The sequence below is a fragment of the Tetrao urogallus genome (genome assembly GCF_951394365.1).
Source record: "Tetrao urogallus genome assembly, chromosome: 6".
NCBI classification, from domain to species: Eukaryota; Metazoa; Chordata; class Aves; order Galliformes; family Phasianidae; genus Tetrao; species Tetrao urogallus.
Genome location: NC_136819.1, coordinates 15,317,818 through 15,342,443, shown reverse-complemented (window position 1 = coordinate 15,342,443; position 24,626 = coordinate 15,317,818). Strand labels below are relative to the sequence as shown.

Here is a 24,626-nt window from a genome sequence, read left to right as displayed (position 1 = left end):
TTCCCAGGCTTGAGCCAAACTAGAAGCCTGACTTTTAGAGTATTAGTTTGTTTGTGAAGGAGATCTGCTTTCTTGGGCAAAAAATACCCAGTTTATTGATTTGTTGCTTAATTTTGATCTCTCAAAAATTTGTGTAATGGCAAAACTGTCCAAATATATATACAGTGTTTCTGTATATGAAGGAGTTGTGTTTTCTGTCTGATTCAGATCTGATATTGAAGCTTAGGTTTGTTTTTTTTTTGTGGTTACTTAATGAGTTTTGTGTTAGAAGAGTAGCTGTTAGATTTAAGACAATCTGATTATGTAGTAAGTGACTGCACTGACAAAGTGAGTTGTTGGAAGTAAAACCAGAGTTCAAATATCAACTGAACTGTAAGGGTGCTCTAGTGGTAGTGCAGTAGCTAAATACTACTCTCATGGATTTGTATGGGTTGTCAGTCACAAATGTTCAGCCTTCTATTCAGAGGGCTTAGACTGTATCACACTCACAGAAAGACAAATCCTGTCTTAACATTGAAGTTTAGGTACATTCATAAAAAGCTTTGGTTTTTGGCCTTTAGGCTATGAGCACATTGTATGCAGAAACAGGTCACTGTGTAAAGTTACATAGCTGAAGTAATGTAGAGAGAAAGCACATTAAAAGCAGGGGAGCACTTAAGGATGTTATCCACTATGTTTTATATAAGCCACTATTGAAGTTCTGGAAGCGAACCTGTTCATGGACTTGGAGATAGCAGTCGACTGCTTGTGGGATTTGACAGAGCTTCCCTGCTCTGTCCCCTAGTGAATATCCTACAGGGCTGAACTGCTTTGCAACCTCTCATGCTGGTGGCAGGCTCTGTAGCTGCGTAGCAGGGTATAAAATTGAAAAGCAAATGCTGTGTTTGGACTCACGGTGCAAATCATGGACAGGAGGGAGCTGCTTCAGAGCCAAAAGGTCTTGTTAGGCATTTGTGCCTTCTTTCTGCCATTTCAGATGGCTGCCTGAAAGAAATCTTGCAAACTCAACTGTTCAGAAAAAGCAAGTAGTCTTTGAAATACCCCACTGTGCTCAAAACCTGCTGACGTGTTCTGGATCCTTCCTGTTTCTGCTGACTTGATTTGTAGTACTTACAAATAAATGTACATGGAAGCGTTTAAAAATGGGCTGAGTTGAAAGAAACGATTGTGTATTGCAATAAAGATAACAGAACATGCAAAACTTCCTTCTGCTTTTGTTTTTAGGATGTTTGCTTGGATCTGGGAGGGGCTGTACTATTTTAGCACGTACTTAAGCAGAGATTTGTTAGTAGTGTTTAAAATGGTCTTTGAACTCAGTAAATGCTACTTGTCTGGGAGAGAATCGGATAGTTAACATTTCAGTAAGGATCTGAAGCCAAGTTTTTCTTCAAAACACTGTTAAATTTAGATAACTGTAATGAGACCTTTGCAGTACTTGTTATTTTAAATGCACAGCTAATCAAAAGGTATTTAAAACAAGGTGAGGGGGTAAAAAAAAAAGGAGTGGAAATAACATGCTATTATTGCTGGGGACTAAAAGCTTTAGAGGGGTGATCTAGTGGTGAGTGCTTGGCTTAATTTGAAGGTTTCCTGTTAATCAGAATCTTTAATCAGCCTGTGCTGTGTGTCAGAAACTGTTGCAAACAGACAATAAGTATTTTTTTTCTTAAGGAGAAGTGTTTCAGGAATTGGTACAGTGGTGTTCCTCCTTAGAAAGAAGCTGCTTTTGCCCTGGTAGTAGGGTGGTAGTGTTGTGAGGCTGGATTGCATGGCATAGTTTCCATCGAAGATGCTTCACATACCCTAAGATGCTGCAAGGTCACTGCTAATCTGCTAAATATTTTGTTGTGAAAACCAATGCAAGTCTGAGTGTACGTACTTTTATCTCCTCTGCTTTGTGCTTCCTTTTTGATCTCACAAAGTCAACAGCGGTCATTTGGGAAGATGAGAAGAATGAGGTTTGTACCTGTGACTTCTGTGCACTCCTGCTCTTGCAGCTGGGCAGTCTTGCAGACTCAGGTTTCTCTCACATGTGGTGAAGTAGATGTGAAGCTGCATTCTGACGCCTTCTGTTGTATCTGGATCTCTGAGAGAAGCATCGTGATACTGATGCTTTTAAATCCTGTAGCAAGTCCTCAATTATGTAGATCTCAGCCACTAGAGGAGCACAGACTAATATGAGTTCAGGGTATTTAGTATCCCTTCCTTTGAACTGTAATAATATCTGACAATTGGATGCAACGTCAACCGTTCTTTTAATCATTTGCCTGGAAACCTTTGGCTTGTTGCTGGTCTGCAGCTTTTCCCTGATTAGCACAAAAATAGTTTCATGGTAAGGCTGCTGCTTGTTCATAAGAGATACACTGCTGTTAAAAAAGCAAACAACCCAAATTCTGTAAGATCAAATGGTGTCTAGGCAATGTAAAGGATATTTTTACTAGGCTGTCTGTATTGCAGCTCTAATCATGTGCATACATTTGTTTTCTCTTTTGGAAAACAACTAAATACATGAAAGCTAGGAGTTTCTCTTAAGGAAAAAAATACCAGCTTGAAGACTAGAGAGTCAAAACAGAAAGCAGCCCCCAGAACAGTCGTAGTTGCCGCCTGTATGCAGAACCTTGTCTTGTTGTCTGTTTCAATGTTCCAGTGGTTTTTCTTGATTCAGTAACACTGTGTGGCTTCAAAGACTGATGTTAGCATTCATTCCATCACAAACTCTAAGGCCAGTTTATAGCAGTGTTAGGTAAGTGTGAAATCTATGGGGGCTGGAGATGCTTGCTATAGGAATTCTAACCTGGCTCTGCACCAGTAAATGAGAAGGAAGAAGGGGGAACTTTATACTAGTGAGACTTTTAAGGCGTTTTTTAATTACATGTTTAGCTGCTTATTACATAAATCTCAAGTGATTTTTGTTATTTTTGTTTTAAGAGTGGAGCTTTTTTGGTAAGGGCAACAACTTGAGCAGATCTTTTTTTAAGCTTCTCGTTATGCAGTGCTATTCTGACTGAACTTGCCCTTCATGAAGGAATGCACATCGATCTGACAGGAGTTATTCTGGGCCCAGAATGCAGAGGCTAAGAAGCTTATGTAGCCTTTTAGGCAGCAGCATCTATCAAAATTTTGCTAACCTGACTAAACTTCAGCACTGCAGCTTGTATGGCTTAGTGTATGCTCCTTGACTTCCTGATTTAGGACAGGGAGAGAGAGCTTTGCAAAAAGCACTTTTTAAAAGGTATCTTCTTTTGGAAAAGCAATAGACTGCCTGATCAGCTGTAAGCTTCTGTGCTGTTTCATGTAACTGAATACGGAATAAAATGCTTTAAAAGACCATGCTGACAAGCTTCTAGAATTCAGAGGTACTGCAATATCAGTCCAGATAGAATCATTCAGGTTGGAAAAGATGACTAAGATCATCTGGTCCAACCATCAAATAAAGATGAAACCTATTTAGAATGTATTTGGTTTCTAAAAACGAAGCACTTGAGAGTGCTTTCATCTTATAAACACTCTTACTAAGAAGACATTCCAGAGGCACAGCAGGAGAATTCAGAGACTAGCTGACAGCGTTATTTCATGGCTGTACTTTAAGATATGGGTGATGGCAAATGGAATTAACACTGGAGTCTTCAGAGTTGGTTTTTCCTTTTCCTTTATATGAATTTCAGATTTCAGTAAATATTTGAATCTTATATGTAAATGCTTTCATTCAGTGACTGCTCCATTTATTGAGTTTCTGCATTTTTCTTCCATTAGGAAGAGATGCAAGCTACCTGCGTTCTGTGACTGTTCTGTAACTCTCTTTTCATTTCTTTTTGAAGTCCAAAGGATATTTTACTCAAATTTTCTGATGTGTTGGGGACTGTTGGTGATAACTTTCATATTTTTAGCACAAAATGATATAAAGCTCAGAGTTAAGTGTATCTTATGCATTTATTCACTGCTGAGTGAATAAAAGCTCAAATAATAATTTAAATTAATTACTTACCTTTCAACTAAAACTATAAAAATATTCAGTGATTTACATCTACCTTATACTTGCACACGAGACAATACTTCTGAGATTATAAAACTCAGCAGCCTGGTAAGTTTTCATTTATTGTTAACTGAATGCCAAAGTTAATGGTGCCAAAACTGCCATCACTTGACTAATAACTGATGCTCAAAGGTTTTCTATTTTATATGGTAATACATGATAAATCAAATGTCAGTCTTCATTACTAGATACAATTATGTCTTATTACTGTATTTAAGTGTGGTATTAAGTGTAGTACTTAAATGGTACTTGGGTGGAACTCTCTCCCTGGGGAGGAAGAAAAGCTGATATAGAAACAATATAGGCTTAAGTGCTTTTCATTTCCCTACTTTCCAGGTGACAAGGCTCTGGATGGTTACAGTAAGAAAAAATATGTCTGCAAGCTGCTTTTCATCTTTCTCCTGGGGCATGACATTGACTTTGGTCATATGGAGGCTGTAAACCTGCTCAGTTCCAATAGATACACAGAAAAACAAATTGTGAGTACTTAAAAGAGAAGGCATTCTGTCTAATATTCTGCCTTAGCTATTTAATCTGTAAGTACTTTCCCCCTCCCTCAAATGAAAACCTTGTTTGGGATTTAGCAGTGATTTCTAAAATGAAAATACCTTTTTGCACCAAAGATCTTTTATCTTGTACTAGTAAGTGACTCAGATCTTGTATCTTGTACTAGCAAGTAGGGTTTAAGAATATTCCACAAATTGTAACAGCTGAAATGTGTACTCTGTGCAACAGTGCTGTTTTTGTTTGGTCACTGCCTTGAGTCTTGCATTTAGATAGAGACAGAGACTTCTGAGAAATGTTAGCTCCTGCTAACAGACTATAATGCAAGCACGAGTTTCACTTTAAGTGCTGTGTGGAGGTTAACCATTTATACTTGAAACAGAATAGGCAAGTAACTTAATTTTTGTAATTTCTTCAAACTTTCTTAGATAATGCCATATTTATCAAGTACCTGTTAAGTACGAGTGCCTAAACAATATTTTGCTTCTCATTCACATATTATCCCACTCACTCAGAGTGATCTTTTGGTTACAGGCTGAAACAGATTGATCTGCAGACCTTGAGCTTTCTGATAAATAAGGGGACATCAGACTACTTCATCTGCACTTCATCTTTCTAGCTTTCATTCTGGTGTCTCATTATGTTTCTGCCCACACATCTGATATCGGAGACACTGTGTGTCCCGAAGTATTGCTTGTGGCATTAGCAGAAAGCATAGCATGCCAGCTAAAATAAATCCTCCTTATCCTTCTTCTGAAACGCAGGGCTATCTCTTCATCTCCGTCCTGGTGAACTCCAACAGTGAGCTGATCCGCCTCATAAACAACGCGATCAAGAACGATCTGGCCAGCCGCAACCCCACCTTCATGGGTCTGGCCCTGCACTGCATTGCCAACGTGGGCAGCCGCGAGATGGCGGAAGCGTTTGCTGGAGAAATTCCAAAAATCCTTGTAGCTGGGTAGGTCTGACGTGCCTTCCTGCAGTGACTCGGTTCGACAGGAGCAGCTGAATCCATGCTTTGAGCTGCACAGCCCTGTGCTTGCCGTATAAATGGTCTCCCGTAGCTGCAAACATTCTGGTAAAGCCAAAGGTGGAGTTGCTTGTAGAAGAGTACTGATATTACGTGAGAAATGAAGGCTGTCAACATCTTGAATAGATTTTTATAGCTTTGTGTACTGATCAAGTTTTTGTTCTTTATAAATGCGTGCTAATGAGCACTGAAATGCCTGTTTTACTTTCCTCGCCTCTTTTGATGAAAAGAAGAGAAATAAATGAAAATAAGTAGGGGCTTAAACTACAAATTTGCTTAAAAGAGCTTTTTTTAATAGTCCTGACTTCATGAGGAGTGTGCTAATATTCTGTAGAGCGAGTGTTCTTGCTTCATCTGATGGCCTTGTGAATAGCTGTTCCTGTAACCAACAAGTAGTCATAGCCACTCTGAATTTCATTTCTTATTGCTAAGAAATCTCTGACCAGACCTGGTAAATTTCTAAACTGTAGTCTAAATTTATTAGAAAGCTTGAGATTGCTACACTTCTTTTTTTATTGCTTTTGGAAACTTAAAACAATGAGCAAAGTCTAAGCTGATGACAAAAAGGATGCAATAAGTGATGTCTAGTTGTGGCAAAATTCATGTGAAACACTTGAATTCTTGAGATTGTTTTTATAATACTACATTTGAACAATATTAATGTTCTGCAGAGCTAAAATTTAATATGGGCCAGAAAGAGAAGAATAAGCAGCCAGCACCTGCTACTTACTATAGGCCTAGTCTCATTCATGATATGGGAAGAATTCTGTTGTGGAATTCCACCTTTCTCGGACTTGAAATTTCTTCTTATGCATGCCTAGAGAAAGTGCATTCATCAGTCACCAGCAGAGAAGAGCACTTTCAATTGAGACTTGTTTGAACACTGAGCTTTTTATGCCCTAAGTCTTCAAAGCTTGAAGGAAGTATGGGATGGTGTCATTGAAAATTGGTAACTTCTTAGATAATAAGGAGACTGAACTTCTGCTGGGGCTGTGGACATTTCTGAACATTTAACCAAGATTTCTCATTATAAACTGCTTCTTAAAACTTTCGTTGCTTATGCTTCATGCTTATTTTTTAGCTGTTGTGACACATGCAACATTATTAAAAACAAAAAAAAACCACCAATGCACTATTCTCTATTCTGTGAGAGGAAGCTCACTGAACTAGAATAGTACAGTGCACCTAAAATAGTCAGTTCTCCTGCCAGCAATGTGGATGCCAAGGTGAATAGACTTGTGGGTTGCCTGTTTGGTGACAGCCAGTCAATTTGCATGCTGCCTGTTGGTAATTAAGCTGTTGAGCGTTGAGCAGGTAATGATTCATCTCTGATATGCAGTACCTGTCAGGAGATCCAGCTTAGTTCACATGTGTAGTGTAATGGACCTGAACTGTTTGAGTCTGTTTGGAAGAAGCTTCTGTTCTTAACATTTAGTGAGATCTTGACTCAATGAGGAGTTCTGATGATGGACCTTCAGCTCTGATGAAAAGTTGTGAGATGCCTCCTTAAGTAAAAGAATCATTGTAGGAGCTACTAGACGTGTGTAATGGATGAGCACTCGACCAGTTAAACTTATTGGATGGTTTATTTCAGAACAAATACTGTTACTCAGGAAGAACTTATTTGGCAAACTTCTGAAAATATGCTCTCTCTCAGAGGCTGCTGAGCCTGTATGAAGTTTAGCGTGCTGCTAGCCCGTGGGTATTGCTGTGACTTTACTGTGGGTTTAAAATATTGTGGTTCTATCTTGCAGAGATACTATGGATAGTGTGAAGCAGAGTGCTGCCTTATGCCTGCTGCGTTTGTATAGAACTTCCCCTGACCTTGTCCCCATGGGAGACTGGACATCCAGAGTGGTACATCTCCTCAATGACCAGCACTTGGTAAATCAGCTCAGTTATTCTTCTTTGGTCTACTCTGTGTATGAATTTATTTCTCTAGAGTTTTTCCACCAGGTGGGTTGCTGTTTTAAGACAAGGGTAAAGAGATGGAAGAAGTTCTTTCACAAATTGCTGTGTATTTTAATTTTTATTCAAACTGTGCTTGCCTTAAATATTGTTGGTGCGTAAAAGGAATGGCATGCATAAGTTCTTTGTTTGCTCTGACTGTAAATTGTGAGCCTTATGATCCTGAGTCTGATGTAATGCTGATTTTCTTAGGACTAAACACTAAAAATGCGAGGCCTGATGTAGCACTTCACTGTCCTGTGCTATCCATGTTGTCATTCTTATCCTGCTGGTTCAAAAGGAAAAACCTGTTATTTTAGAGAACAGACTATTCTTTTGTCTGATTACTTTAGGAAAAAAAGTCAATTTAGACCTTTGTTTTGATTGTAATGGGAACACTTTAGTCTTCAGCAATATAAAATGTTTGTATTATACAAAGGCCACTCTTCACATTCAGTTGCCAGAATGCTTTTCTGGATCATCTGTTGCATCCTGTTTTTTTTTTACTCATGCTGCTCTTGTTTAAGAAGATAGTTTGCATCCAGGCTTTATTTTAGTGCAGCTCTCTGAATGTGTTTTATATGTACTATCCAAATGTGAGGCAAAGCTCATACGAAAACAACATGAAATGCTCTGCAGGCATGATAGTATCACATTGAAAATCCTACCCAGTTTTAAAGACGTGTAATTTGTCTGCATGTCTGTAAAACAAATGGCTTTTTAATATGAGTCTTTGTCGTGGGGATTAACTCAGTTTTCTTTTATATTAAAAATTACTGCCAGTGAAAGGTGGTGCTAACAAGCAGCATCCTAAATTGTTATTAAGGTGAATATGCGGTTTTGTTTTTCTTTCTAGGGTGTGGTTACTGCAGCTACAAGTCTGATCACAACTTTGGCACAGAAGAACCCAGAAGAGTTCAAAACTTCAGTCTCTTTGGCAGTGTCGAGACTAAGCAGAGTGAGTCCAATGATAACGCTGATAATGATTGACGGTAGCCTAATTCATTCTGCTTTCTAGGTCAGATTATCTTAATGTTGCTTATTGATTCATCTTTCTAGGTCAGATTTATGTAGTATACCATTAAAACCGAGGATTATTCAATTCTGGTTTGTACAGGTAGTTCACACAACGTTTTAACATTTCTTGCTTAGCTGGACAGAAAGCTTTACTTCCCAAACTTTTTTTTTTGTATAATCCTTGCTATACTGCAGATGTATGTAGCAAAACATTCTCTCTCAGCTACGTGTATTCTCAGGGATCCCCAGGATGAAGCTGAGGTTTTTTAAATCATCTTTTTATGTTGCTGCAGCACCAGGGAGTACTTGAAGAAAAGATTCTACAAATTTCTGCACAGAACTCTCAAAAATTATAGCCTATGCTTGTAACTACATTTAAGCTTCTTACAGGATGGGCTGTCTTTCTTTTCCTGCTTTTGTGCTGCCACTAGGCTAATATTCATCCGTACTAGATATTCTGTAAATGGGATGTAGGGGATTAAGCAAGGGCAAGGAATTCAGGGAGAGGAGCAGAGACATTTCTGTATGGATGCAAAGTTTCCAGGTTAGCATCTTCATGCTGGAAACTGTATGTTACTGTTTTGTTTTGCTGCAGTCTCTTAGGAAGCTTGCAAGGCATGTGAGGATATTACTTTACAGCTATGCGTTGAGCTTCAATTTGTATGTGGTCTTAGATGCAAAATAAATTACTTGCTGTTCAGAGAGACTTAATTTCTCCTCAATTCTGAAGAATGTGTCTAATACTTAAAAGCAAAGGAAGTGCGTAGCTGTTCTGTAATGGAGCAGCAAGAGTTAGAATTTCCTCGTACAAGGCTAATGCAAGACTTGTGTTAACCCTAGAATCAAAGGGGAAAAAGAAATCCACAAAGAAAGGTACTCCCTCTGAAATCTAATCTAATTCTTGTCACACTCTCTATCCATAAAAACCCTTTCAGTGAAAGCCATCCGTTCTTTGCTGTGCGGTATGAATAGTAATGAAGGTAATAGTTCAGTTTGCAGTAGCATCTTCTATTTGATTTCTGAGTTCACCTACCAGTGATCAGTCAATTACAACAGTGGAATCAGCCAATAGGAAGCCTAAATATATGAAATGCTGACCCAAGGAAAGTCAAGCTTCTAGCTAAACATCTTGGCCCTATGAGATGATCATCTTCATTCTTAAGACAAGCAAGCATGATTTCAGGAAGGAACTCAATGGAATACTTTATTAGCAAAGCTGAATTTCTTTTATTAGAAATCCTGATGTTGTACTCGGTAGTATGACAGTTTGCACAGAGTTAAGCTACTTAATCATTTTTGGTGACATAATTTTGTAGGCTTCTGTCGAAAGTGACCTATGGTGTTCTTTAGCTGCTTATCACGATTGCAAATCACTTAACGTAAGTAGCTGAAGTGATGTCTGCTTATTTTACAGATTGTAACTTCCGCATCAACAGATCTTCAGGACTATACGTACTATTTTGTCCCTGCTCCTTGGTTATCTGTGAAACTTCTGAGGCTCTTACAGTGCTACCCACCTCCAGGTAATGCACAAATCGCAACGGTGGCCATAGCTGATGCTGTTTGCTACATTCAAAGAGCTACTGCTCTGTACTGCGCCCATTAAGTTGGAGTGCAAGCACTGTGCCTTAAGACAAGGTTGCTGAAGCCTATACTTCTGAGTTTTTCAGATTGCTCTAAGCTACGTGTTCTATTGAACTGTGTTTAGTTGTGAAGTGTCAGATGTGAGACCAGTATGCAGCACACAACAGCCATTTTAAACATACTTTAATGCTATCAAGGATATTAAAGCCTTGAAATATATGACAGTGCCAATGATGTTTGGCTTTTACTCTTGCTCAATAGATATTTCTTGGAATTTTTGATGTCTGTACACTGCGGTTGAAGGGGGAATGGGTGAACTGTTTAATAAACGAAATACTTCAGTTTAATCCCTGTATTTAGCAAGGTGGAAGTCCTTAGGTAGAGGTTAGGGTGTTGAGCAAAATGAAGTTGTCCAATGGCTTGTTCTTCTCTAGAAGACCCTGCGGTACGTGGTCGTCTCACAGAATGCCTAGAAACTATTCTTAACAAAGCACAGGAGCCACCAAAGTCAAAGAAAGTACAACACTCAAATGCGAAGAATGCTGTGCTATTTGAGGCGATCAGTTTAATTATACATCACGACAGGTGAGCTGTGAAAACAGTTTTGTTGCAGTGTGACTTTTCTAAAAGAAAAATCGTGGCTTTTGAACACTGAGCAATTTTTTACCAGATGGGGAAAAGCAGAATAAGAAGCTGCTTGCTAGGTTGGAGCGCAAGCACTGCGATTGGTTTGGAAGTTAATGCACTGTGTCACTGGCAGAACAGTTTATTGTGACTTTTCTTGCTTTTTTAGGGGCGAGTGTTTTGTGTTGAGATCACTGCTTTAATCCATTAGATATGATTTGTTCTCAGTGTCTGAATTTTCATTTCACCAGCAGGACATTCTAGCAGACACCTTCTGAGGCACTTAAAGAAATTTGCACTGCAGAAATAGTATTCTGTATTTGATGTTCTCAAATCTGTTGCTTTTAACCCTTTCACTTTCTCTCCTGTTCTGTGCAGTGAGCCAAATCTACTAGTCCGTGCCTGTAACCAGCTAGGTCAGTTCTTGCAGCACCGAGAAACTAATTTGCGTTACCTAGCACTGGAAAGCATGTGCACGCTTGCCAGCTCTGAATTCTCACATGAGGCTGTGAAAACACACATAGAAACTGTTATCAATGCACTAAAGGTAAATATTAAGTGTACGGTCGGTTTTCAGTCTCTTCTCCCACCCCTTGTGTCCCCTTCTTCACTGCTTTTTCCCCCTCTCCCCATAGCCCCTTATCCCTGGTTAGGCTAGTAATACTTGGGAATGAAAAGAGTTATTTTCCTTGATCATGCTGTGCTGGCAATAACAGAGGTCAGCTTTAGCTTATTTCTTCAGCTTACTAGTGAATCTGATACTTGTAGCTGTGGCCCCTGTAACAGTATCCTCCTCAATCTGTAGAGTGAAGCTGAAACTTGAAATGCGAAATTGAGAATGCTGAGGAAGACTTTGTCCTGTTACTGTCTTGCTTGTACCACATACTTTACCTTCACTGTAGCAGCTGATGGAGAGCAGTGAAGTAGATGGGTTTCCAGTGGAGCATGGGCCGTTTTTTTCCAAAGGTCAAGAAACCAGAAAGATGAATTTTCAGGTCATGTTTCTGTGAGAAAGCAGATGTGAAAAGGAAGCCTAATTTGCATGTACCTTTATGTTCACAGTTCAGTGTTTACATGTAATGTGTTCTTCCAAGCTCATGCTGTAGCATATTCATACATTTGTCTAACCTTAAAGTACAGGTCTGTTTTAGCTGAGCTTCTGCTGATTTGAAAGACATTAAATCTGCAAGACGTTAACTGCCCATTGGCCTGGTGACAATTTGACAATTTCAGCCAGTTATTAGCTCATCTGTGGCCATTGGTACTAATTACCTAGTGCAGAAAAGACTGCAAACTCATTCACAGAAGAAGTCTAATGTGCATATGGAAAACTTTGGAAATTTGACCATGAGTTATAATGTCTCATCTCTTCATTAAGTTGCATCTTTTCCCAACAAAGGTGAAATTATTTTGACCTTTTGCTGTGTGTCCTTTTGCAGACTGAAAGAGATGTGAGCGTACGGCAAAGAGCTGTGGATCTCCTGTATGCAATGTGTGACCGAAGCAACGCCCAGCAGATTGTGGCTGAAATGCTGAATTACTTGGAGACTGCTGACTATTCCATTAGAGAAGAAATTGTGAGATATTCTTAGTTCCTCAGTTTTTCGTGTCTGCCTTTGGTATCGTTTATTGATTGGGATGCTATTTGTGGTAGAAATTCTTTGACTGTGGTTTTAGAAACCAACTGGAGGGCTGTTAGTCTAATAGCAAAGAATGTTCTTCATTTCTTAGTTAAACTAATGGAGGAGGGGAGAGAAAAGCACTTGAAAATAAGGAATTTTAAAATGTAATCTTGGTTTCAGGGCATTGCGTGTAGAAGGTGAAGTGCTGATGTTTGAGCAGATACAGTCCCTAGATATGAGAGTTATGTCCTTCTCAAGTCAACTGATGAGTAGCTTAAAAAACTACTGTGATGTCTGCTTACTTGTGGGTAGAACTTCATACTGTATACACTGTAAGGACACTTTCAGTCTACAGATTCCCCAAAATGATGGCTTATGATTAGCTAAAAGGTGGTGCGATGTCTGTTTCCTTCCTCCCAGTGGAGGAGGAGTTATAACCAGTTTATGAAATGTTTATCATTTATGATATATGAACCAGTTTATTTAGAAATGTTAGCCAAAATCTACGCTTGTGGTAATTACTTTGTTTGTAATTACTTTGTGGTAATTACTTTGTTGTTGATAGGCACTAAATTTTCTTGAAATTATCCTTTTTTTAACTTTTTTTCAATAACTTTTGAGTTTTTCGTCAGTGCTGTCTCTATGATGGCTTAATTGGTGATTTTATAGCAAAGTATTCAAAACATACAGCCACAGGTGCAACACATTCAAATGCATTGCTAGGAAAGTACTTACCTGGCAGCCATATGTTCTAGCACAAAATCTGTGTTCACTTTTGCCTTTGACATGGGAGCACGTGGGCTAAAACTGAGGCTTCTGTGCTATTGTGTGATATCACTGCAAGTATATAAAGTAAATCCTGGTATAGAGGTTATAGCAGAAGCTGGTCAACCTTCTTGATTGTTTTGTGTGTTCAGGTTCTGAAAGTTGCAATTCTAGCAGAGAAGTACGCAGTGGATTACACCTGGTATGTGGACACAATCTTGAATCTGATTCGTATTGCCGGTGACTACGTCAGTGAAGAAGTGTGGTACCGAGTTATTCAGATCGTTATCAACAGGGATGATGTACAAGGGTATGCAGCAAAGACTGTTTTTGAGGTGAGAATAATTGGATGGATTAATAAGGGAATTATTAATTTTCTGGACATTTTCTGAAATGTAGTAAAAATAGAAGCCTTTTACACTGTTTTTTTTCCCCCTGAGTTTTCTGGATGCTGGAATCCAGAGTAGTAGTAACTTGGTGATCCTTGTGGAAGTATGCAACCATTACCTGCTAATATACAGAAGTAGTCTAGGAAACTAAACAAGGGAAAGACAGGGAAAAAATGGAAAAAAAAATGGGAAAAGGGAAAAAAAAATATGTATTTTTAATACAGCACAGATCAGTGACTAATACTGTGTTCCTACAGGCCCTTCAAGCTCCAGCGTGCCATGAGAATCTTGTTAAAGTAGGTGGCTACATCTTGGGAGAGTTTGGTAATCTGATAGCAGGTGATCCAAGATCAAGGTAAAACACCTTTTAAGTTCATTGAAGTACTTAAAAAAAAATAAAATCATCTATTTAATATTCCTAAAAGTCAGTTAACAAATGATTCAGCTTCTTATAGCAATGCCATTGTGGTTATCACGTCAACAGAATCTGAACTAATTATTTTTCTTCCCCTCTTTCAAGTCCCCTCATCCAGTTCAACTTGCTGCATTCCAAGTTTCATCTGTGTAGTGTTCCTACCCGAGCTCTGCTTCTGTCCACCTACATCAAGTTTGTGAACCTGTTTCCAGAAATCAAAACTACTATTCAAGATGTATTGCGCAGTGACAGTCAGCTAAAGAATGCTGATGTTGAGCTGCAGCAGAGAGCTGTTGAGTATTTGAGGCTCAGTACTATTGCCAGTACTGACATATTGGTAGGTACAGAACCCTTTTTATTACGCAGAACTCTTAACCGTTTCTTCTCCCAATAAGTAAACTTGACTAAACCTTAGCTGATTGCTCAGAAATCTTAACGTGGAATTACAGATCTGTAAAATGGATGCTGGTTCTTCTTAGTGTACATAATCCAGCTGCGGCCTTCTTTAAAACTAATATCAAAGGTGTTACTTCGTTGGGAAGGAAAATGACTGCTTGTATCTTAATGAAAATATTCTAGGTTTTTAGAGGTTTGATGAGCAGTTCAAAGATGTATTTATTGGATCGAGGCCTCAAACTCTCAAACGGATTTCTTCCACTTCCATTCCTCCACACAATGATCTGGTTGTCTTCATGTTCTTTAGCTTTGCAATTATTGAGAAATTAATGTCATCTCTGAGTGTGAGTGAAAGAAAGCAGCATATCTTAAAGAACACTTGACGAAGGCAATGCATAAATTGAAACCAAATAGAAAAGGAGGTCCTCACTTAATCCTTACAGATTTTTTTGATGCTGGTGGTAAACAGTTTCAGACTACTTGAGAAGATCTGTGAAATCTACTTGTTTGCTGGTGGGCACAAAACTTTTGTCTCTAGAAATTCCAGGTAACCTGATGTACTCAGGCCAGAGCATGGTGCTCTCAGCCTAGACAGCTAATAGGCGTCTCGGTCTAACTAAATCCTTGGGTAATCTGTGGGTTCAGATCTTGGTGTAGGTCTGCTGTAGTCTCCTCCCTCCCTCTTCATTTATTTATTTTAAAACGTACTTTGTCAAACAGGTAATACACTCCTTTTCTCCTATGCAACAGCTTTAGGAGGAATTTCAAATCATTTTTTTTTAAAGGAAGTCTTATCTACCGCTGTATACCAGCCTTTCATACATAGTCATTTTCTGTGTAGGCCTGAATGTCTCTTCAAAGACTGGGAAGTTGATTTGACTTATGCTGTAAATATAATTAGTATACTTTTTCTTTTTTTTTTTTTTTTTCCCCTGTGATAAGGCTACAGTGCTAGAGGAAATGCCTCCCTTTCCAGAGAGGGAATCTTCTATTTTGGCTAAACTCAAGAAGAAGAAAGGTCCAGGCACAGTTACTGATCTGGAAGAGATCAAAAAGGAGAGGAGCTCTGATATGAATGGAAGTGCTGAACCTGCGTCTGTCAATGCCAGTGCTGTTGTGAGTTTAAAATCTGTTCTTACTTCACTAACTCAGAGGGTGTGCAGGTGAGGAAAGGCTGGTTTCCTTGGCTTTTTAGGGGCTTAAAGCTTCTTGTCTCAAATTTCAGGCTATGAATGTTTGCTATACACTTATCCCTCCTTTGTTGGTATTTTGGTAAATACTGCTGTAGTCTTAGAAATAAAAATTTCCTTGGTGATGAAGCTGACGAAGGTGTTTGAAATTGAACTTACTCCTTTTGAAGTGTCAGCTGTTCTTCTACGTTGTCTAACATGCCTACTTCTGCATCTTGCTTTGGGTTACTGTTGTTTTTACTAGTAGTGGACCATACTTGCCTGGGATGCCCTGAAATCAGTAATTGCTGTTTATTTGATGGTACTGTTTCTGTTCAGTTGCGGTACATGAGTCTCCTTTTTTTTTCTGTTGAACCACCTCATTGTAATGTCATTTAAGGTTGGTCAAATGAATGATTCCCGTGTCATAATGCTTGTTGCTGTTCTAGTTTACAGGTTATGCTTGTAAATACAGTGAAATGCAGTAGCATTTTAGCATGCTCCCTGCCTTACAACTTACTCCTTTAACTCTTACAGTATATAAGAGTATACATTCCAGATGAGTTATGTTTCAATGAACAGATACATTTTTCAGGCAGAAGAGATGCCAAACATTCTTTATCTGCCAGATTGGCTGATGTATCTGGTATTTAAGATTGTATTCTGCCTTATGAGCTTCACTTTGAATTGCAGCAGTGTAAGAAATTCTGCTAAGTTACCTTCATCACCAGTTTGGATGTCAACTTGGCTTAGATGCCTGAAGATGAACTCGGGGTTCATCTCATTGTTTTGAGTAGATATTACTGATTGATTTCTGAAAAAATTTAGTCAGGTATTTTTCTTTCATCCTCCATCAAAGTCAGTCTTTGGAATATATGAAAATTTTGAGTTGGCTTGCATTTGAATTAGGTCTGTAGTTTTGTTGTCTCATGACTTGCATTCTCAGCTTGTCTGGCATAATGTAGGGTGCTAATGTCTAATGCATGAACACTTTATTTAACAATCAGTCTCTGCTTTGCTCTTGCACATGATTTGTGCACGTATGAAGCCTTTATTTTATTAACGGTGCATGATTCTGTCTCCTGGTCACTGGATTTGAATCTATTTGAGCAAATTTGTGTATTTTAAGATCTGATCTCTGCGTATCTTGTCTTCCCTAGTCTACTCCTTCTCCATCTGCGGATCTGCTGGGTCTGGGTGCAGCCCCTCTCACCAATTCAGCTCCCCCACCTTCCTCTAGTGGTAGCCTGCTGGTGGATGTATTTTCAGATTCAGCTTCTGCTGTTGCACCTCTTGCTCCTGGTTCAGATGACAACTTTGCAAGGTAATTAAGTCATCCTCTAAGGCATCTGATGAAGCATTTGTCTACTAAAGCAGGATTAGACGAAAGAATACAAACGATAAATAACTTCTGGTTTTGTTCCAGTTTATTGGATGCATTCCTGGTAGTAGTTGTGCATCAAGAGAGGTATTCTTGAACTTTGTGCTGGATATGCTATCTTTATCGAATACCTCTGCTCATGGGAAACTGAGTCTGTAGCAATCAACCTGAGAACGTTAGCCACACAGTCTTGTGTTTAGCTTTCATGCTGATTTTGCTTCTTTGTTAAACTAAGCTTCCTGTGTACCTTAATGATATATCTTGAATTTGGGCGATATCTGGCCTGATGTGTATCAGTTTAGGATTGCCATGTTTCCATAAAGTATCCTTGCATCTACATACTTATGGCAAACTGATACTGAAACCATGAGTTGGTTTGTATCTGGAGATACTGGTTCTCAGAATTTCAAGATATACTTAAATTCTTGTGCCACTGTCTGACAAACAGGTGTAAAAAAAAAGAAAAACAAGCTCTTGTTTGTTGAGGGGATTTGATACAAGTGTCTTCCTAACTACACTGCCAACTGTAGTTGTAGTCTGTGTCAGGCAGAATGTATTATTAAGTCCTTTAATATTAGTAGGCACTGTGCCTATGCTCAGATGTTATTTGGCTAAAGCACTGGAAGTAAATAATGTGAGATCACCGTATACCTTAAAAAATCTACCGTTCTTTGCCCAGAGAACAGGTCACTATTTTGAACAACAGGATCAAATTTTGAACAACGTGATGCAAATTTGCAATGTATCTTAATATGAAATCTATAATTATTGAAACTAATCTGCCTGGAGCATTGAGAATTTCATCAGAATTTTATACTAGACAATATACTGTTGCAGGTTTTCAGTGAGTAAGACTTGATCCTGTATTTCCCTTGGAAGGCAGTAAGTGATGTTTAGTAATGCTGCACAGTATCTGAAGAAGCAACACAAGCTTGTTAGAGCTTTTTCTAAAATGTTGTTTTGGTTTTTTTTTTTTACATGAGTAGTAGCTTCATGAACAGAAATTTCCTGAAAAGTTTTATTTTTCTGCTGAAGAAAGCATAGCATTGCCCAGCCCCTTGATCTGTCTGTCTGTAGGTGATGAAACACTTCTCTCGTGCTATTGAGAAGTTGCCTTTTGTAGGTTCTTGCCACTTTTTAATGCTGTTGTCACTTTTGCTTCTAATCTGTTACTTGAATAAGCCATTCTCTGTGTGCCCATATATTCTTGCCTACATTTTAAATACTTGTGAGCATTGTAACTGATGTAATTGATGATGCAGCTGTAGTTAGATATACCACTAATGTTGATGAAGTCTCTGCTTCAAAGCACACACTCACAGTAGCCAATATGCATCTACATTTGCAGTTTTGAACTAAATCTTTTTACAGTCACAATTAACCACATAAAAGGATTTTGTTAAGAGGTGTAAACTTGAGCTCCTGAGCACCTTCAGCCATCTCCTGTCTTCAGGAGGAATTGCTGGTTCCTACCAGTCAGGGAGGGGTGGGCTGGGGGAGAGAAGAGGGAGGGGGGAATCATTTAATGCCTAAAACCTTTCTAGGTGTAATGAGCTAGGGCAGCTAATTAATTTTTCATGCATTAAACTCAGCAGTGCCATTTTTGAGGAAGGAGGTAAAAGAAGTAACTAAGCACTAAGCTGTCTTTACTAACTCCTGCTGTCTCTGTCGCTACCACCTTTCTTCCTTTGTGCTGCCTGAACTAGCCCTGACCTGGCTTCATCTGAGGTAGTTTCTGAGGAACCAGCTGATACTGTGCATGATGCTGATGAGCTTTTTCACAAGTAAGCAATACTAAAACCTTGCAAGGCTGGGCAACTTCAAGAATATAGTTACAAAGCAAAACTATAGTGTACATTGAGTTAATACCAGCAAAAGTAGACGAGCATACTGTCAAAGATGTGACTAGAAAACATCTGTAGATGCTGTGTATATTACAACGTGCTTGTGAGTAAATATACAGCTTAGAGCTGGCTTTTATGAGTCAGTACTATCACCTGCTGCTCTAAAATAAGGCAATGCCAGTTGTGTATTGAGCTTTGCAACTATTCACAAAGAAAAAAAGGAAAAAAAGGGTAAACTGCTAAAAGTACTCATATTTGGAAGTATGTTTTAAGTGCCTTGTATGACAAAGGCTAATGTTTGCTGACCACCTCTTCTACTTTAAGTGAAGGGTGACAGACAGAAGGACTGAAAACGCTACAGAATGTGCTTCTCTGAAAATGACTGAAAAAAAAAAAATAAATACAACTCCCAAGTCGACATATACATGATACAGAACTGATAAAAACAAGGAAACTCTTTTTTTCTTTCAGGTTGAAACAGTCAAAGCTACCAACTTTTGAATTCTGCACCAGCCTAATGAATTTCAGAAGTTGTCAAGGATATGAATAAGAAAAATCCTAGCCTGTTGCCTGGTCCTTTAGTGTGTGTGTGTGTGTGTGTGTGTGTGTGTGTGTATGTGTAGCATATTGTGGCTTTCTTTGTAGTTTCTCAGGCATCTTATCGAGTAGAAATTTCAGTTATTTTAGTGTTCTTCAAGTGATGATTTTGGTTGCAAAACACACTTGTCTTTTTTAACTGCAGTTTTCTGCAAAGACCTCTCTTGCAGACTGATGCTCTCTAGGTTAACAACAATCTTCATCCTCTGTTTAAACCCTGAATTTTGTGGTTCTAAAATTGTTTAATATGTCTTAATTTAAAACGTATTTACTCTCTCTTCCTTTAGGTTTGTGTGTAAAAATAATGGAGTCCTCTTTGAAAATCAGTTGCTACAAATTGGATTGAAGTCCGAATTTCGACAGAACCTGGGTAAGTTTTCCGGCAGAGCAGCTGTCTGAATTAATCAAGCCCAAAGCCAGCATGATGTTGGGGTTAGGACTTGCTGTTAGAGAAGGAATGTCATTTCAGGCCTAACCTGTCCAGAAATCCTTGCTGTTTGTGTGTCCCTAACATCTGTGTGGGTCACTGTTTCTTAAACTTCTCAGTTGTTTTGGTAGCTGAGATGAAGTGGGAGCCTAAGAGTATTGAGTTCCAGTTCTTGCTGCCTGTGTGCAAGGCTGATACAGACAGAGTTAAAAGGGACTGTTCTCCTGATTATTTATTTATTTATTTTTTAATTCTACTTATTATTTGTTTCATGGTAGAGCTTATTGTAGTAGTGTTTTGCACGGTGTATTTCAGACATATGTCTATCATAATACATTAACGTACTGGATCCTGAAAGCATCCAGTAGAGACTTAGGAATAGAGCACTGGCTTGACTTCTTCCCATCTCTATCACTTCTAATACCATAACGACTTTTAAACATAGAAAACAGCATTATCCAGTAACTAGAAGACTTCCACTAATTATTTGATCATTTAAGTGCTTGTGTGATAGCTCCTGTTGTTTCATTCTGTGAATATCTTTACAGTATAAAACCATATAGAGTACACTGCAATTTAAAAATGTGATTTAAAGAATGGTAGAAAGTCAATGGATGAGGTACTTGAAGCGCATACAGTCCAGTATGATTTTGTGTGATATACCTCAAGCTGCTAATGCCTCTGTTCTTTTGCTCCTAGGGCGTATGTTCATTTTCTATGGTAACAAGACATCAACACAGTTCTTGAATTTTACTCCAACAGTAATCTGCTCAGATGACCTTCAACCAAATATCCTTAAAGGCTGGTTGCCCATTCTTCAGGCTTTGTGTTTTATGCTGCACGTAAGGGTAATAAAGCTGCTGGATCAAGGCTTCTTGTCCTTGAACATGAAGGAATAGGAACTTGCTGATGCCTTTCTGAAGTTTTTATCAAAATCTTGTGCAGAGATGGAAGACTCTCTTTCTAAAACTCTGATTGCAGAGATGTTGTTTCTGTGGAAATAAGGGGATATTATTCTGAGTGTATTATTCTTTGTAAGCATGTAATGTAACTCTAGCTTTCTCTGCTGTCATGAAGTTGCTGAGGTATAAATGTGGTGTCCTGCACTATCACAGGACTTCTGATGAGCTGTAAGTAGAAGAGTACATGTGCTCAAAGATGACAGTACTTGAAACTAAGCTTTTAGTTTACAGTTTCTACTTAATGCTTTGCATTGCTAATTGAAGGAGTGTATGTGACTAAATTTGTTTGACTCAGCATCACTGCAATATTCACATCAAAATAATGTAGTTTGGTGTCTTACATTGTAGGGAGTCTGCCTTCAAACCTTTTTGAGGCATCTTTCTTAAGGAATTTTCCTGTAATTCTGGGAATCGTGGGAGTTATTGCTTCTAGATGTGTCAAAATGAAAAGAATATTTTTAGCTTTACAAGAATTAGACTTTGAATTTTCGGAAGCATAGAGAGAGCTAGTGGACACAGTGTGAATTGTTCCTGTAGCTTACCCGTAACTTTTTAATAAACAGCAAATATTGTCAGTTTGTTGCTCAGTTTCCTTAGCTACTTTCATGCCTGAATCTTCAGACAAAACCTGTTGACCCCACAGTGGATGGAGGTGCACAGGTTCAGCAGGTTGTGAACATTGAATGTGTATCAGACTTCATGGAAGCTCCCATTCTGAACATTCAATTCAGGTAAAACCGCAGTAGTTCAGTGCTATTGATTTAACAAAAGAAAGCATGTTTCAGTTGCCACGGCTCTCAAACTGATGTGTAGAATATGGACGCACAAAGTCCAAAGCTATCTTGGGCAGATGATTTACCTGAACATTTGATACAACAAAACTTGAAGCTACCAGAGGAGGGAAGGAATGCATTTGGAACAGTCTGTTTAAAAAAAAACAACCAACAAACCACTGATAAAATGTCTCAAATGCTTCTGTTTCTGCTATGCATATAAGCCAGCTGTCATCTTTTCTCATGAAATCTTGATGGGGGATATATGTTGAAACTTCTTCCTTCTGGAAACTAAGAACGTTTGTGCAAAAAAAACTTGGATAAGAAATGCGTGTAGCCGAAACCAGAATCTTGTTATGTCAACTCAACATCAGCCTTTGGGAAAGATTTGTGTTTACAGTCCTGGTTTCTGGACTGTGTTCTGTTATTCAAGTCTTATCTGTTTTTTTACTGGTGTGTGTATCTGGAAGGGTAGCAAACTATGTTGAAACAGATTCTTAGTAGAAATTCTGCCGACTCACTTTCATGTGTCATCTAACAGAGCAAATAAATCCATACATCACTGGATGTTACATCCAGTTATGTCTGTAATTTACAGATGACATCATCTGCACTTGATGGATGTTAATGATCAGACAGTCGCATCTTACAGTTCCTCCTCGACTGCCTGGTTAATTTAGGATGAGAAACTGCAGGCGCTTTGTATGACACACATCATGTTCTGTCTACTCTGTATGCAGGTACGGTGGAACATTCCAGAATCTTTCAGTAAAATTACCCATCACACTGAATAAATTTTTCCAGCCAACAGAAATGTCTTCTCAAGACTTTTTCCAGCGTTGGAAGCAACTGAGCAAGTAAGACCTTCTGTGTATTTATGCTTGGGGCTTTTGTGGTAGACCAAGGAAGTAAAAGGGTATATTGTGAATGTGGCTCGTACATGCGTAGTCTTGTGAGCTATAGGCTCCTCCTGTAAAATGAGTTGCTGCTCAACAATTCTGAACATACTGCATGTTAAGAAATATTCATCTTGTCTTGCAGTCCTAAACAAGAAGTACAGAACATCTTTAAAGCAAAGCACCCAATGGATGCAGAGATCACAAAAGCAAAGGTTGGTGGTGATGTAGTATCTTGTAGCGGTATAAGGAAACATTGTTCATTTTAGCTTATATGGCAACTAGATTATCCTGTCCACGTGTATCTGACCCTTGGCAGGGCTGGGCTGAGTGAACTGCTTCTCGGTATGGAATGAATTAAGTGTAGTCTTCAGCAGCAGCTGGAAACCTGAAGCTATGTATGAAAGCATAAATTTAGTGCTTAAAATTGAATTGGAAAAAACTTCTGGCCTTAACTTACTAGGGTCACTAGATGGAGAATAAAACAGCATAGCACTCTGGTCTTTGTAGAGCTATCTGTCTGTCTTAGGCAAAGCAGAAACGACTCTAGTGACAGCAGAAATGGCTTTACCAAAAAGAGGAGAGGTTTAACTCGAATTTTAGTAGTTTCTCAGTAATTTTCCTCACGGACTCTTTTCAGGTTCAGCTCGGCAACAAGCATAACTCCATCACGTTAAAGATTTCTACTGTACTGACACTGACACTGAATAACTTCTTTAATCTTTTCACTCAAAACAAATCAGTCCCTTGCTTGCTTTACTAGTGAACGGTGGCTGTGATCGGGGTAAACTTTGGTATTTTTGTCTGTATTTTGGTATTTTTTTGTATTTTACTGTTCCCGCATGTAAATCTTCTGGATCTCTTTCATAGATAATTGGCTTTGGATCGGCCCTACTTGAGGAGGTGGATCCCAATCCTGCTAACTTTGTTGGTGCTGGTATCATACATACAAAGACTACTCAGATTGGATGCTTGCTGCGCCTTGAACCCAACCTCCAGGCACAGGTATCTTTTTGCATCAACTGCATAAATACAAATTCCTGTCTGTGCTAAATTGAAAAAGCAAGTCTATATCTGAAATTCCTTAAGGTATTTAAAGAAAATATCTTTTGTAATTGCTAATTGTGATTGAGAGCTTTAAGAAGAAATGAAATTGCAGCAGTTAGTCCTGACATAGCTTGGTAAGCTGCTGCTTCATAGGAATTCTCTTCCATGTGCATATCACTGTATTATTCCAGACTGTCTGTGGATTATCTTCCCTGGAAGGCTGGAAATGTTCAGTTTATTCTTTTATGCACCTTGGACAAGGCTAACTACAATTTCCTTTGTCATTTAAGAAGAATGAAAAAATGATGTGGCTAAAAAAACCCACATCATATGCAAATGAACATAAAACTGTTTAGAGGAAAAATATCTGTAAAAGCATTTTGCTAGAGGTTTTATGCAATTTAAGTGAGGACTGAAAATAAATTTTGGGCATCCTGTTTTCCAAACAAATGATAGTAGAATCTTTAGACTTCTCCACAACACTTACTCCTTTAAAAGGAAAAACCAAATCTGGGACATCAATTTGTCATTAAAGCTTAGAAACATTAGAACAATGGCAGCTTTCCCAACAGGGTTTGAAAGAGCTGAATTGCTAGGTGGCTGCCTGCTTCTGAATGTTGTAACATGAGGTCTTATCAAATCTATCAGAACAAGTAAATAGTAACTGGTTAACTTTCACTTGTTGGCAGTGTATTAATTTAAAACCAAACTGCGTTTAAAAATGTGTATATTTGTGTTCTTTTTCAGATGTATAGACTCACACTACGAACAAGTAAAGAAGCTGTATCTCAGAGATTATGTGAATTGCTGTCAGAACAGTTTTAATACTAACCATGACAGTTTTTTGTTTTTCCATTTATATCATTGTCATCATACTGCAAATAAATGTCTTGTACATCACTGTCTGAGTACTGCAATGTTAACCAATACCAGCTCCCTGCCTTAATAGGACTTGCCCCTTGTATGAAATTGTGAGTGTGAAATGTACAGTACAGGGAAGTGACTTTTTACATTAAAATGGCTTTTAGTATGTTACACAAAGTGTGGGAGGGCTGTCTTTGTGTTTCTTTTATTGCAGAGGTCCCACTTTTAAACTTGTTAAAGGGAAATTGACTTTGATGTAGTAACCTCGGGTTTCAACTGGAAATTGCTAGTAACATTCTGCCTCAATGCCTTTAACAGGTACTCCCTCTGCTCTGAGCTG

General features: G+C 38.6%; 1 protein-coding gene across 6 annotated transcripts in view; it reads left to right on the top strand.

Annotated features, from left to right (window-relative positions):
• Positions 1-24,247, top strand: part of AP2A2 (adaptor related protein complex 2 subunit alpha 2) — a gene marked incomplete at both ends in the record, with an annotated part of 40,835 nt that extends 16,588 nt beyond the window's left edge. Inside the window, 21 exons of one of the 6 annotated variants that reach the window (XM_079537755.1) lie at positions 4,370-4,512; positions 5,302-5,495; positions 7,322-7,451; positions 8,371-8,472; positions 9,946-10,054; positions 10,553-10,700; positions 11,118-11,286; positions 12,179-12,316; positions 13,279-13,461; positions 13,773-13,870; positions 14,036-14,267; positions 15,269-15,442; positions 16,656-16,819; positions 18,583-18,660; positions 19,605-19,687; positions 20,444-20,535; positions 21,316-21,437; positions 22,220-22,336; positions 22,521-22,590; positions 23,246-23,380; positions 24,170-24,247. In XM_079537755.1, coding sequence (XP_079393881.1) covers positions 4,370-4,512; positions 5,302-5,495; positions 7,322-7,451; positions 8,371-8,472; positions 9,946-10,054; positions 10,553-10,700; positions 11,118-11,286; positions 12,179-12,316; positions 13,279-13,461; positions 13,773-13,870; positions 14,036-14,267; positions 15,269-15,442; positions 16,656-16,819; positions 18,583-18,660; positions 19,605-19,687; positions 20,444-20,535; positions 21,316-21,437; positions 22,220-22,336; positions 22,521-22,590; positions 23,246-23,380; positions 24,170-24,247 — 2,759 coding nt within the window. Of the gene's footprint in view, positions 1-4,369; positions 4,513-5,301; positions 5,496-7,321; positions 7,452-8,370; positions 8,473-9,945; positions 10,055-10,549; positions 10,701-11,117; positions 11,287-12,178; positions 12,317-13,278; positions 13,462-13,772; positions 13,871-14,035; positions 14,268-15,268; positions 15,443-16,655; positions 16,820-18,582; positions 18,661-19,604; positions 19,688-20,443; positions 20,536-21,303; positions 21,438-22,219; positions 22,337-22,520; positions 22,591-23,245; positions 23,381-24,169 lie in introns of all 6 variants that reach the window. The other 5 variants (XM_079537753.1, XM_079537754.1, XM_079537758.1 and 2 more) reach the window with 5 other exon arrangements.
• Positions 24,248-24,626: the final 379 nt, after the last annotated feature.